Source organism: Pogoniulus pusillus, chromosome 33 (genome assembly GCF_015220805.1).
Source record: "Pogoniulus pusillus isolate bPogPus1 chromosome 33, bPogPus1.pri, whole genome shotgun sequence".
NCBI classification, from domain to species: Eukaryota; Metazoa; Chordata; class Aves; order Piciformes; family Lybiidae; genus Pogoniulus; species Pogoniulus pusillus.
In genome coordinates, this window is record NC_087296.1 from 1,414,202 (window position 1) to 1,426,831 (window position 12,630).

At 47.9% G+C, this 12,630-nt stretch overlaps 1 protein-coding gene across 9 annotated transcripts in view; it reads right to left on the reverse strand.

Moving 5' to 3' along the window:
- ASCC3 (activating signal cointegrator 1 complex subunit 3) overlaps positions 1–12,630 on the reverse strand; it is a 161,512-nt gene that overhangs the window by 126,241 nt on the left and 22,641 nt on the right. For all 9 annotated transcript variants that reach the window (XM_064170382.1, XM_064170383.1, XM_064170384.1 and 6 more), the window contains exons 9-10: positions 11,773–11,973; positions 11,175–11,315 (exon numbers count right to left, since the gene is read on the reverse strand). In XM_064170382.1, coding sequence (XP_064026452.1) covers positions 11,175–11,315; positions 11,773–11,973 — 342 coding nt within the window. The remainder of the gene's footprint in view (positions 1–11,174; positions 11,316–11,772; positions 11,974–12,630) is intronic.

Genomic DNA, 12,630 nt, shown 5'->3' on the forward strand with positions numbered 1-12,630 from the left:
CAACCGAACTGTTGGGACTGACAGTTGGTTCCTTTCAGTTTGCATATTGTGGTGAAGTCAAACAAGGCCAAACATGCCTTTGGCAATTGCTCCTCCAACAGAGTTTTGTGAGTTTGTCTTCCTGAGGCACATGGGGAAAGAAGAATTCAGCTATTACTTAAATAAAAGATTTCTGAGTGAATTGATGAAATGATTACAAAGGGAAGGCAGTGTTAGATTTCTTACAGCAGAGATTTGATGGGGGTTCCTGAGAAGAAAAATGAAGCATTTCCAACAAACAGTGGGAACCAAAGATTGAAAACTCGTCTGCTGTAATCAGCCCCATTCAGAAAGCAGATCCTGCTGCCAGGGGCTGTGCAGGAAAAGAATCCCAACAAAATGAATACCAGCAAAGGCTCCTCTGGAACTGCCACACTGCTAGAGGCAGATCAGAAGTGCAAATCAGAAAATGCCAGCCTTTCAGGCACCAGAATTAGCCACTAACACAGCTCCAGAGGGCAAGCTGAACTGGCAGAGAAGTGACAAAGATGGCAAAAGAGGGACAAAATTCTCAAGGAGCAAAACAAGGGCTGCAGGGAACAAAGCACTGAGAGGAAGCCTCCTCCAGATGGAGAACAGAGCAGCTGCTGCACCTCCCAAAAAGTTCACTCATCTTCAGCTTGTTAGGTCAGAAGTGTGCAAATCCACAGGCTGGTAGGCACACACACTGCCAAAGACTTCACTTCTGAGGCTGAATCCCTACTCCTGCCTGTGCAGGGCACTAATATCACCAAAGTGTTTCAGCTGGAAAAGCCCTCTAAGATCATCCTGTCCAACCCCCAACTGAGCACCACCATGGCCATTAATCCACGTCCCTAAGTGCCATAGCCACAGGTTTCCTCAAGACCTCCAGGGCTGACTCTACCACCTCCCTGGGCAGCCTGTGCCAATCCCTGACCACTCTTGCAGCAAGGACATTTTCCCTCATCTCCAACCTAACCCTCCCCTGGCACCATTTCAGGCTATTTTCTCTCCTATCACCTGATAGCAGGGAGAAGAGCCCAACACCTCACTCCAAGCTCCTTCCAAGAAGCCTCAGCCTGCTCTTCTCCAGACTAAAGAACCCCAGGTCCCTCAGCTGCTCCTCACAAGCCTCCTTCTCACCAACTTTGTTGCTCTTAAATATCTCTAGAAAGAAGCGACAGAATAAGCTCAAGATTATAATAACCAAATCCAGAGACCTCTGCACCAGGAAAATGCTGCAGCTGTGAACTGATCACAGTAACAAAGCTTGTTTGGTATGGCAAGTACCCCAAACTACCTCCCCACAGCTGGACCAACTCCACAGGCACCTCATGGCTGAGTGTCCTCACAAATTCACTCTAAGAGCTTTGCTTGTGCAGGAACAGAGACAGAAAGCTGCACACAGCTACAGACATCCACCCAGGACAGCCTCTCACTGGCAAGCAGCACATCCTGCAGTCCTACAGGGAAAGCTGCTGCTGCTATGGTACAGTTTGGAAATATTCCCCTTCTAATCAGGGATGCTTTGGAGCTTCCCACAAATTTCAATATTAGCTACCTGGTCACACACCCCATGAGGGACACTTAACCACTTGGGCACTCTCTGAGGTAACACTTCATCAAAACAAGCCACTTGCATAATGCTGGGTTTATTCCCCTTTTTATTGCACCCTGCCTCTGTCTGATTTATTTGAGCATATCACAAACTCTCCTGTGAGCTGGAGCTCAAGCAGGCAGTGCAGGAAGCAGGGAGAAAGTAAACCAGAGGGCAACCATGCAAAAGGAGGATTTGAGGCAGGAAGGTAGTGACTAGCAGTGAATGCAGACAGTCTGGTTTTCAGATACCAGAGACAAATGCCACACCGGTCCACAGAACTGTGCCTCCAGTAAAGCAGGCTCCTTCCAACACCAAGGGAAGCAGGCAAGCAATGCACCCTCTTGGGGCAAGCAGCTGGTGGTAGAGCAAGCCTTGACATGCACTGGTGGTGTAATGCACCTGCAACACAAGACCACATGGACAGACAGACACATACAAGCATCTCAGCAGCGTTCATAGACTTGCAGAACAGTCTGGGTTGGAAGGGGCCTTAAGGATCAACCAGTTGCAACCCCCCTGCCACAGGCAGGGGAACACCTTCTGCTAGCCCAGGTTGCTCAAAGGCCTCATGCAACCTGGCCTTGAATACCTCCACAAGGTTTCAAGTTCAGACATTAAGATTGAGAGTTTTATGCTTTCAGCACAGACCTGGAAGCCCCAGAGACTACAAACTTCACCTCTAAGGTCCAACGCTGCGTTTAAGTGTCAGTACCCCACTCTGACAAGGGCAAAGGAAACTGGAATCCAGGGCAGGCTGCTGGATGGGGCAAGTCCTTTGCCTTGCTGCTGAGAAAGCATTCGAGTGTTTTACTTCCTAGTGAAAGAACAGAAAGCTTCCTGTGTGGAGCAGTCACATTTAATGCGAGGAGAAGCTCCCGAGGACCAGAGTAGCTGCAGTGAGGAGCTCAGGGCAGAGCACCTGCTCTCTGCTATGTTTTCCGAGAAAGGAAGTCTGCTGGGAGGCAGCACAAACCTTACTGCAGCGAGGAAGAACAGCTTGCAGGCTCTGGCAGATTGGGCTCTCCTATTGTCCAACGCATAATGAGCCACTCAGCCTTCGAGTTTAGATAATGATCCAGGCCTTTCAAAGGAGCCGGATCCAAAACCTTAGCCGCTCTTCCTCTCTACTCTTAATCAGCTCTCTAATTAGTTATCCTAACCTCTGATGCGCTGCTGTCAGCTCTGATTGATGCCAACAGCTCCCTTAATCAGATCTGACAACTTGCAGCAAGCGCTGGTCTCTTGAGTGGCTGCATTCAGCCTGCTCTGCTCAGGGCTTCCCAAGGCCAGTTTGCATTTCCCTCTCCCTCAGCCCCGGTTATTCGCACAGCAGAACAACGACAAAGCAGCAGCACAGAGCACATTTGTGGGTTTTCAGCACCACCACAGAGCAGTATTTGGGCTACAACTGAGAGTTTGCCCACTGGCTAAAAATCCTTGCCTGGTTAGTGGCTTCTTTGTGGCTTGCTTTGTTTGCTCTTTCCCCCTCAAAGCAGCAAGGAAAAAGGTTTCCCAGTCACTCCTCCTACCTTCTACAGGAGTTGAACATCTCCAAGAGACAAAAAGACTACCTCAGCTGCTGGCTTTTCCAAGGACTTATGCTGGCATACTTTGCAGGCTGATTGCAACGGGCATGCAAATCTCACTGACTGTTATGGTAAAAAGGTCAAACTAACCTCTGCTGGCATAACTATAACCACTTAGTCATCTGCTGAGATCAACCAGAGCAAGGGGAGAGAGAGACCTCACCAAGAGTGAGATCCACCTTGCCTCTCTTAACCAGCTCACTTCAAACCTCCCCACCTAAGCCAGCTGCCCAGGTTCATGCCACCTTAGCACTAACCACCTTCAGAAGTCTCTTCTCTGTTGTGCTCCCCTTTCAAGCCTGTACAACCAGCTCAGGCTAACTGCCTAACTTCTGCATGGCCTAAGCCTGAGCTGAGAAATCTGAGTCTTAAGAACAATTATCTCAACAAGCAGAGGATGTAAAGCAACTGGAGAGACAGACGCTGGACAAAGAGCCAGAGCAGGCTGCACATGAAGCAGCAGTGCTATGGAATGAAAGCCTGGCACAGAAATGCTGTTATTTGGCCATGCTAAGTAAACCTCCCACTCTGCCCAGCAGCAGTATGACCTTGGGGCAATCCATTATGTTGTGGGCAACTTAATTCAAGGAGTGTAAACCAAGTGAGAGTCCAGAAGTGAAAAGTGAGAATGACCAAACATAAATGAAGTGTGACCTTTATGAGAAGTTTAAATGAATTGATGCTTAGGCTAAACAAATGTGAGTGAGCAGAGATAACTGAGAGCCTTCAAAAAGCAAACAGCAGTGGCTGGGTAAAGATAGACATGCAGAGGAGGAAAGGAGTTAAAAAACTAGGTAGAATTTATACTAAAAGTAGATTTTTGGTTAAAAAAAATAACTTTCTAAGAGTGAAGCTGGAGATTCACCAGGAAGCTTAGAAACTCCATGATCAGGGTGGTGTAAAGTCAAATGAGAGCAATATTTATCAACAGTGGAACAGATTTACCACATCTCTTTGCAGAAGAACAAGTCAGATGAATCCACATGCTTTAAGACAAGCTTATTACATGGAACTGAACTTAGCTTCACCATGCTCTTCATTTGCATTCAAGAAGCATGTGGACATAGCACTGTGGGACGCGGTTTAATGGCCATGGTGGTGCTGGGTTGCAGCTCAATCATCTTAGAGGCCTTTTCCAACAGTTCACATCAAGGCAAATGTCCTCAAAGCTTCACTTGACAAACACCCTTCCCATTTCAGTTCCAAACAAATGCATAGAGCATGCATCCTAAATAACATTTTCCAATTATGCTCTGCAGCAATCATTTCACATGCTACTAAAAGAAGTCAGCTAATACTACGTGCTGTAATATACTTTGCCAACACTGTGTGCTATAATCTACACTCCCATACACTTCAGTAGTGTAATTATAGAAGTCTTTTATTAGCAGAACACTTCAGACTGATATATAGCATTCTGTTGTAAATTAGAGTAGATTTCAAGCCAGTTCTTACATGCAAAATGCTTATTTAGTATCAAAGAATCACAGAACCATGCAGGGTGGCAAAGTCCTGGTGTTCAGGAGCACCAAGTCCAACCTACAACCCTATTCTATGAGATTCACCTTAAACCATAGCCCCAAGCACCACATCCCAACCACCCTGAAACACATCCAAGGCTGGGTGACTCCACCACCTCCCGGGGCAGCTCATTCCAGTCCCTGACCACTCCATGCAGAACTTTCTCCTAATGGCCAATCTAAACCTCCCCAGGCTCAGCTTGAGGCCATTCTCCCTTGTTCTGTCTCCAATTACCTGTGAGAAGAGACCAGGGTTGAACTTGATGATCAACTTGGTCCCTTCCAACCCCTATCATCCTGTGATCCTGTGACCAGCTGCAGCCTCTCCACAACATCCCTTCAGGTGGTTGTAGACAGCAATGAGGTCTCCCCTCAGCCTCCTCTTCTTCAAACTAAAAAGATTCACTGAATGGGTTGGAAGAGACCTCGAAGCTCATCCAGTTCCAACCCCCCTGCCATGGGCAAGGACACCTCCCACTAGCCCAGACTGATGAAGACCACATCCAACCTAGCCTTGTACACCTCCAGGGAGGGGGCACCCACAACCTTCCTTCCAGTGTCTCACCAGAATGTTGAAGAGGTTTCTGTAATGCTCCATACCAGAAGCTGCACTGTGACATGCAGGCAGCTATAGCAAGCTGATTTGCCATATTAAGTGTGAAATGGAAGCAGAACACTTCCCTTGTTCCACAAACAGCCCCAATAAAATGCTGAATAACCTAAAAATATTCTGTACCATGCAAAATAACAGCTTGGAGGATAGAAATGCTAAATTGCTCTTGGGTTGTTTATAATTTGCTTGCATTTTCAACTGACCAGAAGCAGTTAAATATGGAAAAGCAGACCAGAGGCAAACCTGTCCTCGGCTTGACTGGAACAAGCTATCTCTTTGCTGTGGAATAGTCACTCAGCAGGCACAGCTGTTATTCTGCAATTTTTACATCTAAATCAAAGATAATTGGACTTCTGAGTACCTTTAAATTGTACTCTGGGAGAAGAGTCTAACTTAATGCATCATTTGCATTAACTATGAAAGGCTTCTTTTTTATCCTGTAAAATTTACTGTGCTTAAAGGGAAGAAAAAAACAGAAAGGGATTTAGAAGCACCAAACAGTTGCTCAGTAATTTTGCAGACATGTGGGTTCCTTTTTGCACAGAACCTATTCAGCTCTGAAAGAGCATTAAAACCAACAAAAGTACATAATTTCCCCCCCCAAATTCTTCAGAGATAAAAATACTGATAATAGATACTCTGGAAAATTATATTCCTACAAGTTTTACTAAGGATTCCATCCTCGGTACTCCCCTCCCAAAAAGAGTCTCAGAGACAAATCCCTACAACAATGTTTTATGTGGTGGGTTTAATAAATTCCTTAGTTACTTAATCACAGAATTAACCAGGTTGGAAAAGACCTCTAGGATCACTGAGTGCAACCTGTCACCTAACCCTTCTGATTAATTAACCCATGGCACTAAGTGCTCACCCAGCCTCCTCTTCAACACCTTCAGGCATGGGGACTCCATCACCTCCCTGGGCAGCCCATTCCTATGCTAACCTCTCTTGCTGTGAAAAGCTTCTTCCTAACATCCAGCCTGAAACTGCCCTGGCACAGCTTGAGGCTGTGTCCTTTTGTTCTGCTCCTGGTTGGCTGGCAGAAGAGATCAACTCCACTTGGCTACAACCTCCTTTCAGGTAGCTGTAGAGAGCAGTAAGGTCTCCCCTGAGCCTCCTCTTCTCAAGGCTGAACTATCCCAGCTCATTCAGATAAACCTCTACAATAATATTTGGTGGGTTTAATAAACTCCTTAATTACTCAGATGCAGTTAGCTCATAGCACCCAATGCTCCAATTTCAGGTTCTTTGTTATTAATTTAGGATCGTTGATCGAGGAATTTTTTATGGTTATTTCTTCTGGTAGTTTGAAGGGTCTTAAGATTCATTGTACTTCAGAGTTTAATATTTGATGCATTTTTGGCCTTAAGTTTGAAGATGAAAATGTGGAGAGCACACTGCTTATTACCATGCACCACTGGAAAAGGAAATCTGAAATGTAGCTGACCAAATGTCATCTTTTAATCATTACATGGGAGCATTGCACCAGACAAAGTGGTGGCTACAATGTTCCTTGCTCATCTTTTATTGATACCTGCAGTAAATATCAGATCAAAGCCAGACTGATCTGGATTTTCACAGACTCACAGAATGAAGGAAGTCAAAAGGCACCTTTAGAGACCTCCCAGTTCATTCCACTGGGCAAGCCAGAGGAGGCTGCCCAAGATGGTGTGCAGCTGGGTTCTCAGTATCTCTAAGGTGAAGATTCCACAGCTTTTCTGGACAAAATTCCAGTGTCTGACCACTCTCACAGGAAAAAAAGACAACAACATCTGTTTAGAGAGAATCTCCTGTAGTGCAGTTGGTGCCCACCCCCTGGCTCAGTCTCCCTTCCACACACACACAGGATGTGTTCAGACACATTGATCACACCTGGCTGAGCCTTCTCATATCAGCGCTGACTGGCCCCAGCTCGCTGTGCCTCTCCTCATGTGTCAGATGGTCCTGCTCCTCCATCACCTTCCCAGCTCTTTGCCTGGCTGGCTCTGGTATGTGCCCATTGCTGTCCTGACAGGGAGCCCAGAACTGGACCCAGCACTGCAGATGTGTCTCACTGGGGCTGAGCAGAGCAGGTCACCTGCCAGCTGCTGCCGACACTCCTGTGCCCCACTCTGTACCCCCTGCAGCCTTGCTGAGGGTGCACCCTGTCCCATGACAGAGGATCACCACCTTGGCCTTCCCACGGTGACTGAGAAAGCCTCACAACTGAGGGCTGGGGTGAATGCCAGACTGCACTGACTTGTGCTAGGCTCAGCTGCTCTGCACAGTCCCTAACCTGACTTCCTCCCACCAAGTGCTGCATTTCCCTGCTTTGGGCTTTCCCATTTGCCTCAGGAGACAGCTGGGATTGCTGGAAACCAGATTCAGCCTAAAAGCTGGAGCAAAAGCAGGTGTTAAGACCTCAGCCTTCTACACCTCCCCAGTTGTCAGGTCCCCTGCCCCATTTACCAGTGGTTTCCCCAAGGCTTCCTTTCCACAGAGCTGGAGAAGCCTTCCTCACTGCCCTTCACATCAGCCCCTGGGCACTGGCTCCCCTGTCCCTTCATGCTCAAACAACAACAGCCACCTCCTGCAGGCTTCCTTCTTGGGTTTGCTTTTCATAACCACTTCTGCAACACTCTGCTGTAACCAAGTGAAGGAAACCATCAGTAAGCAACGACTTTCACCCCTGCGAAAAGATGCTCAGGGAAAAAAAGAAGTCATCTCATCAACCCCAGACATCTTCAGTGTAATTTAACTTTAAGCAGTAAACAGGCAGAAGATTGTCCATGAATCTCTTCCAGACACATTAAAGAATGGCTTCAAATCATCCCCAGCAAACACTCGCTCAAGAAGTATCTGCAAAGGCACACCTGCAGATGGTTCCTCCACGAGAGGCAGCAGAAACACGGATTTCAGATGCTAACTGCAAAGCCACTGAACTGGGTCTCCTGAAGGCCGGCAAGCAGCTTACCCCGAGCGGCTGAGACTTGCCCCTGCAGCATGGAGAGCCCTCCTCGGTTCACCGGCAGGTGACACTCTCGGTCCTCGCCATGCGGCCAGAGAGCAGCGGCACCCCTCTGCAGCCAGCCAGCTGCCATCCGGACCCGTGCTGCAGCCACTACAGTTATTTGCCCTGTAATTGCACACAAGGGCTGTCCCAGATGTCCCGGAGCCCTGTATCCCCCTAACGCCCTCTCCCTCCGGGGTTTGAACGCGGCGGGAAAGGCGCGAACAGGCCTGCGCCCCGCCCCGCGGCGTGAGGGCACAGCGGGGGCCTGCGGGAGTGCCCGCGCCGGGAGCGGCTGCGCTCTCCGCGCCCAGGCAGGGCCAACTCTGCCCTTGGTCTGGGAAGGGTGCAAACACTGGCGGGCTGCCCGCCTTGGGCTGCCTGCCTTAGCGTTCTGCCCCCCAGCCTGCATAGATTCTGCGGCAGGAGCCCCTGGCGCCCTGCTCTGCTCCGGAGGGCGGCGTCCTGCCTGGGAGTGCTCAAGGCCACGCTGGGTGAGATCTTCAGCAGCTAAGTCTAGCTGAGAGGTGAGGAGGATAGAGTAGGTAAGCTCTGAGGTTCCTTCCACACTGAGCTACTCTGTGAATCACTAAGGAGGTTACTCAAAGGCTGTGCTACGTCTCTAGAGCTTAGGCAATAACGAACGTGCAGCAGAAGATGCTGCTGTGTCTGTCTGAAAGAGAAAGGATGCCAAGCAAAAGGTAAATCCATGTCTTTGAGAAGCCATTCTAAGTTCTGGGGGAAAGTATGGGCTGGATGTTAGGAGGAGGTTCTTCACAGAGAGTGACTGGCATTGGCATGGGCTGCCTGGGGAGGTGGTGGAGGCACTGTCCCTGCAGGTCTTAGAGACTCACTGAGGCACTTGGTGCCATGGTCTGGTTCACTGGCTAGGGCTGGGGGATAGGTTGGACTGGCTGATCTTGGAGGTCTCTTCCAACCTGGTTGAGTCTATGAAAATCACGATGGATTCTGCCATAAATCCAGAAATCAATTCAGGTAGCACACCTCCAACTCCTTCTGAAGAACTACTCTCCTTTAATTCCAATTGCTGTCTGAGGGTGTAAAAGTACTTCTCCCCCCAGTGGAATCTCAGCTGTCACAAGCAGATATATTAACGTGAGAGCAGTAAATCAGAAGGGCTTCCAAGAGCTCCACTCCTGGGACTGGAAGGCTGATGTCAAAATCAAGAAGCACGACACTGAAGGCACAGATTGAGAACATCAGCCTGAGAAAGCAATACAGCTGTGCCAGCAACAAAGAGGTTTTCATGCCTCATTTAAAGGCAGAAAGACTCATCTTAAAACAGTGCCTGACTCGGAAAGGAATTTTCTTTCAGCAAAGTTGTACTACTGAGAAAGGTTCTGGAAGTTTTCTTGGAAGCACATCCCTCTCTTCTGGTGTCCTCCTGACAAACTGCAGGCGTGTGAAATGAGAGGCACAGAGAGAGCAGGACACAACACACTAAGAATTAACAACATTCATGTATTTCCATGGCAAAAGAAAAGCAGCAGGAATCAGGCTCACTGTTTGCCTCCCCCTAGAAGCAGCTCTATACCTTATCAGAGTGCAGGAAGTGAGAACCAGAAAAAGAAAGTTGGAGATGAAACAGGAGGCACCTCAAAGTTTATAGCTCTTCTTTTGCTTCCAGTAGCTCCAGACTTGATTAGTTTTATATTGCAGATAAGAACTTAAGAAAACAGCATTATTCCATTTTATTAGTGTCAGATTCCAACGGGGAATAAAGCCTTCGTGACTTAATATCAGAGTCTATCAGCTGACAGAATCTATCAGAGAGCTCATCCATATTGCTCAGAGGCCCTGATGCCATTTGCCATTCTCACAGCTACTTGCCCCCCGCAGCCCTGATGCGTTTGGTCTGTGCTCCGCTCCTCACCGCTGCTTTGCCATCACAAGTACAATTAATCAGCTAATCTTCGAGATGCCAAAACACATTCGGTCCTTCAGGCTATTTCCTCTCCTCCAGCCAAGCATTCTGTTCAGCAACCAGACAAATGTAGCTGCCACTACAGATGCAGCTTACACAAATTCTTTCCAATCCCCAGGCCTGGCCTTTTCAAAACCCCTCCTGCATTACTCATGCTCTTCAATAAGAGTTGCCCCTTTGTTCTAAACTGCTTTTATTTCCAGCATAAATAGCTAGCTACAGTTGAAAGGAGAAATAAGCAGCTACTAACAGCTGCAAGAAACTCACAGAAACTTTCCCTGAGGTATAAAATACCCAAAATTTCAATGAAAGCAGTAACTTTGTTTACCCTAAACTAAAACTGCCTGTGGTGGGTTGACAGTGGTGCTGCCACAGGTCTGAAGTGGCAGAATCAGGACTATTCCAGCAATATATGGGACTCATTTCCCCATCATATTTATTTAAAAGACAGTACGTTTCCTACGGCTCTCTGAATCCCTTCATCTCCAAGATGATGAGAAGGAAGGCAGAGAGACCTACAAAGGTTTATAGGCTGGGGAAATCAGCCTGCTTTCAGAATTTCTCCATGTTTGTTTTCAACTATGACAATTTTAGCGACACAGAAAGCAGTGATCATCTGCCCTGAACACCAAGATCTGTCTGCAGCAAGCAAGGCTCCTGGCAGGCTGGCAGCCTTCAAGGCAAAGCATGAGACACAGGTCCAAAAGAAGTGTGGCTTGTACAGCACCATAGAATGGTTTGGGACGCAGTACTGGTGCAGTACTGGTTGGTCCCCTCCAACCCGATGCACTCTGCGTGCATCATTCTACGATTCAGCTGCTTCACCAATCCCTTCCCAAGGAGTCTGAACGACAAACCAGTGGTACCTCTGAAGAGGTCTGCAGCCACCCCCAGAGCAGGCTGTGAAGATGTCAGACATACCTGGGTCCTCAGAATCTCCCCTTTGGACAGCTGCATGTCACCAGTCAGCTCCTTCACTGTAATGCCGAGCGGCTCCAGGCGCTTGCTGAAGTAATTTGTCATTTCGGCTGCCAAAGCCTTCATGGGGGCAACGTAGACAATCTGCACCAAAAGGACACCTGCTTGACAAACGAGCAGACTCCAGCACCTCGTTTGTTCCATGGCAACCATTACAAATCACAATCTATTGTGAAATATGATGCCAGGCTCTTCCAGTGAAAAATCTTAATAGTGATGTATGAAAAGTCGTTACCTTTGGTGGCTGAGTGTGCAGCTGGTTAAAGGACAGGGGACTTGGCTTTTTTTTCTGCACAGCCTCATCATGTTGAAAATTGGTTCTGCATGGAAGCTAAACCTGGTTTCATAGCTCTGCACTCACAGAATCAGATTTTTCAGAACACAAATAAGAATTGCTTTAACAGCAATGAAGTAAATCAAAACTAGCCTTTCCCTTCCACTGAGCCTTGAGAAGTTCCTGATTGCACATTCCGTGTGGAACACCTAATGGCTTTTACCTTTCAAGCTAAAAAAGCTGTAAGTTGGGTCATTAAAAGCCTACCTTGAACTCATCCTTTTTGATCACACCGTGCTGGACGTGCTGGCGGATCTCGTGCAGCACTGTCAGCATGGCGATGTTGGTCTTGCCAGCACCAGTGGGGGCACAGATGAGCATGTTCTCATTGGTGTTGTAGGCAGTCTCAAAGACTATGGACTGGATTCTGTTCAGCCTTTTCATGCCTTTGAAAACAAGCTGGCCAATCTGGTAAAACAGAAAGCATGCAGAGGGCAGGTTGAGACTGGAGATTAGAAGGAAACCTCGACAGTGAGGGTGGTGAGACACTGGAACAGGCTGCCCAGGGAGGTTGTGAAATCTTCTCTAGAGACATTCAAACCTGCCCTAGGTGATCCTGCTCTGGCAGTGAGGAGTGGGACTGGATGATCTTGGCAGGTCCCTTCCAACCCCTAGCATCCTGTCATTCAGTGTTGACAACAGCCCCAAATACTTCCCATACTTTTCATGAACTCTCTTCAATTCCTCAAGGGGCTGAATTGGAGGATTCACCAGGAGCTGCCACTCTTACTGTTCCTTCCCAGTTTATTCTGCTTCCAAGATTGCAAGGACAAAGCTGATTTGTTTGTATTACAGATTTTGTTTCCATCATGTTTACTTGGTGTATCACCTTCAATGATCATTCCATCTTCAGACTGAGAGCTAAAGGGTTTCCTGAAGACCTGCTGGTTACACCAGGGGCTATTATAGAATGGTTTAGGTTGGAAGGGACAGTTCCAACTCCCTGCCATAGGCAGGGACACCTCCCACTAGAACAGGTTGCTCAAGGCCTCATGCAACCTGGCCTTGAACACCTCCAGGGAGGTTGTGGAGCACAGAATCGCCCAATGTGATCTCTGATTCTGT